Source organism: Entamoeba invadens (genome assembly GCF_000330505.1).
Source record: "Entamoeba invadens IP1 unplaced genomic scaffold scaff_1105074724629, whole genome shotgun sequence".
Classification (NCBI taxonomy): domain Eukaryota; phylum Evosea; order Mastigamoebida; family Endamoebidae; genus Entamoeba; species Entamoeba invadens.
This window is the reverse complement of record NW_004440426.1, coordinates 723,859-726,999: the sequence shown is the minus strand read 5'-3', so window position 1 is coordinate 726,999 and position 3,141 is coordinate 723,859. Positions and strand designations below refer to the sequence as shown.

At 35.7% G+C, this 3,141-nt stretch overlaps 3 protein-coding genes across 3 annotated transcripts; 1 reads left to right on the top strand and 2 right to left on the bottom strand.

The window, feature by feature from the left end:
- Positions 1 to 383: 383 nt before the first annotated feature.
- EIN_022710 (hypothetical protein) lies at positions 384 to 1,178 on the top strand (the record flags this gene model as incomplete). Its single annotated transcript, XM_004257365.1, has 1 exon — positions 384 to 1,178. The coding sequence occupies one exon, from the start codon at positions 384 to 386 to the stop codon at positions 1,176 to 1,178; it is 795 nt and encodes a 264-aa protein (XP_004257413.1).
- A 105-nt stretch (positions 1,179 to 1,283) lies between these two features.
- EIN_022700 (hypothetical protein) lies at positions 1,284 to 2,233 on the bottom strand (the record flags this gene model as incomplete). Its single annotated transcript, XM_004257364.1, has 2 exons — positions 1,284 to 1,963; positions 2,014 to 2,233. 2 exons carry the CDS (start codon positions 2,231 to 2,233, stop codon positions 1,284 to 1,286), a joined length of 900 nt encoding a protein of 299 aa, XP_004257412.1.
- A 194-nt stretch (positions 2,234 to 2,427) lies between these two features.
- On the bottom strand, positions 2,428 to 2,955 carry EIN_022690 (hypothetical protein; the record flags this gene model as incomplete). The annotated part of the gene is made up of 1 exon (XM_004257363.1): positions 2,428 to 2,955. One exon carries the CDS (start codon positions 2,953 to 2,955, stop codon positions 2,428 to 2,430), a length of 528 nt encoding a protein of 175 aa, XP_004257411.1.
- Positions 2,956 to 3,141: the final 186 nt, after the last annotated feature.

Here is a 3,141-nt window from a genome sequence, read left to right as displayed (position 1 = left end):
GGAGTAGATTGTATTTTTGGGAATTTAAAAATACTGAAAGGAGAAAAACCATAACTGCGTTTATGAGATAACTCATTACTTTTTTGAGTTTCAGAATAAAAATGAAAAACTCAAAACTGCCTCATAAGATATTTATAAACAAATAGTACAAATACTATATCACAATAGAATAAAATGAATGTTGATAAGAAATAGTTATGATGTTTACATTTACAAAACAAAATTCTAAAGTCTACCCACAAGTGCTTTTTCCTCTTATTTTTTTAACAAAAAGTTCATAAATGTTCTGCAAAATTCGGCAATTATGCGCGAGATTGAGAAGAGACAAGTCTTTTAGAATGAACGGATATTTGAAGGGATAAAAACTTGAAAAAGTCAGACGGATGGGCTTTACCATTAGTGCTATGCGCTCTGTCATCGAAATGGCTGAGAGCATTGCTGATGCTGTTAACCTTTCACAAGTCTCAAAGGAGTGGGAAAATGCTGTCAACGAAGTTACCGATGTTACAAATTACAGAGAAGGGCTATTTGACTTATTCAAAGTCTTTCCTTCATCAGAACGAGTCCAACTGTGCAGCGACGACATTGTTACATTTGACTGGGAAGGTAATGAGAATCTTCGGTTTTGGTCAGAGATAGAAAAGTCAAAGGAGATAATCATGAACGGAATTCCAGAGGGTGAAGGAGTCGCTGAGATCGTTTTGAACAAAATTGTTGAACTGAATGCAACGCTCTGTTACTACGATGAGGTCGATTTTTCGTCGTATAAGAACTTAAGAAAACTGAGACTCGATCTGAACAATGAATCTGTAGACGTGGCCAGCTTTTTCAAAAACAAGAAACAGAACTTAGACTTTCTTTTGTTGACGAATTGCACTGACTTGTCTCTTTTGGGAAAGCTGAGGAGCTTTCCTAATATTAAGAAAATTGCTATTGTGGCTGGGAAGAACAGTGAACTTGGGACCCAAGGGGACTACTGTTTGTGTGTAACGCCAGGACCAACTGAAGAGGACGCAGAGTGTCAAGTGTTGTGTGTGAAACGAGATGAGTGCGGGATGGAAGAGGTGTGCGAGAGTGAAGAAGAGGAAGACACCGTTTTCGAAGAAAGCGGTGAACTCTTTCTTGTTGGATCTCCTCACGAGAAAGTCACGCAAATGTGTGTTTTAGGCCAACAGTAAGCTGTCTGGCCAATGTAATTTTTAAGTGACATATATAGAATAAACAATAATGTACAAAAGTAGTTTGGTTTTTAGTACTTTACCAGAAAGAACTAATAATAAAAGTTACTCATCAAATTCGTTTAAATCTGCTTTGGCGGACTCTCTGATGATTCCAAAGAGCAGATTAAAGACGGCAAGTCCAACATAGAAGTCGAAGTGCACATGTCTATTGTAAAATAGTGAAAAGCACAGATAACATATTGTGAAGAGAATTAAGTTCACGAAACTGAAGAAGAACGGCTTCAATTGAGTAAGGAAGTAATAAATATAAATCACCACAATACCAAAAACAATACCATAAAGAGCCTGCCGTGCAGTATGATACCCAAGGCGGAGTGTGTCAACCATACAAACGTACGAAATACACACAAAACAAAAGAGTGTTCCGACACTAAGCACGAACTGTGTCGACATTGTGTTGTAAGACCATATTGAGCACTTTTCGCCGAATGGACCTTTAATAGTAGAGCCTTGGTCTGCGACAGAAGTGTTTTTGAAAGAGATGGAATGGAAGTTGGTGTTTGGTTGAATTGAAGTTGTTTTAATCAGTCGAATGAGGACAACAAACGTGAAAAGGAGGGTCATGTAATGTCCACTGATGCTGTTGTATTTGTCTGCTACAACAGTACAATTTGCGTCATTCATAGGCTTTTTCATAATACACAAAATGAAGTACATGTACCTATGAAAGACAAATGAGTTCAAAAAGTCGAGGATTGGAGTACACATTATAGTGATTCGCTCTATGCATTTAGCCTATTGTAGCACTTATTTGTTACTTAAAATGACAAACTGTTGTATCTAACACTGGCAAATAAAACAACCAAAAAACACGTCGCGACGGAGAGGGTTTGTGGGTTCACATATTTCCAAATCGACGTTTTTTTGTCCAAAAGTCTGTCTGCAATGCATGTGTCATATCCATACGACTCCCCTGTCATCACACAAAAGCAAAGAACAGGAAGTAAGTAGAGTGTGAAAGTGTGTCTTTGGATAAATTCTAGAAACCCCATCTTTGCTTTTTGAAGTTCTTTGAACATATATAACATATCGAATATATATAATATACTAATAGTATTTTATATAATATACTAATATAAGAAGTATTGAATCATTGTTTGTAAGTTTTCATGTCTGAATTATAAAACTATAAATTATAGTATTGTAATTATATAAAAAAACACATTATAAATAGAATTAATACGTGTCAGACCATTTCAAAGACAGCGATGGAATCTACTTTGAAACTCGATGTGTTCGAACCCAATAAGGCATTTGAGTATGCTCCATATGAATAAGACGAAGGAACACAATAATTGGATGCTTTGATGTTCCTGTTATAGACCATAATGTCTCCATTGCCAAATCTAAACAACGTTCCACTGCTTTCTTGCTCACATAAAAATGCATTCTGAATGTCACAGTTGTTGATTTTGAACATCATTTTTGAAGGAAGAGTATTCAAGTTGTTCATAGTAAAAACAAATGCATTCATATCTTGATTCCACGTGTTAACACTTTCAATGGTCGCACTTACAAAGCCACCAAATACTAAATTTTTGTCAGTCTTTACGATAAAGACCAAATTGTTTTTTCCTAAAACTGCATTTCTAAAGGTAGCATTGCTTTGATCCCAATTGTCTATCAAAGAGTCAAAGACACAATTTCCAACTCGTAAGTCTGTCCATTCTTCTAATTGTTTACACTCCTCTTCGGTGAGAATTAACTTGTTCATTTTATTAAGAATTGAAACATCGTTTTGAATATCAAGAAGAAGTGGGCTGTAATGTTTTTCAGGTTGAATGACAAGGTTCAATAATATATCTTTAGTTCGGACATCCAACAATCTTTTGTAGACTTCACTTTTAAGTGGGTTGGTTGTTATCTTTGTTCGAGTTTTTTCTTCTTCTGTTCTCACCAA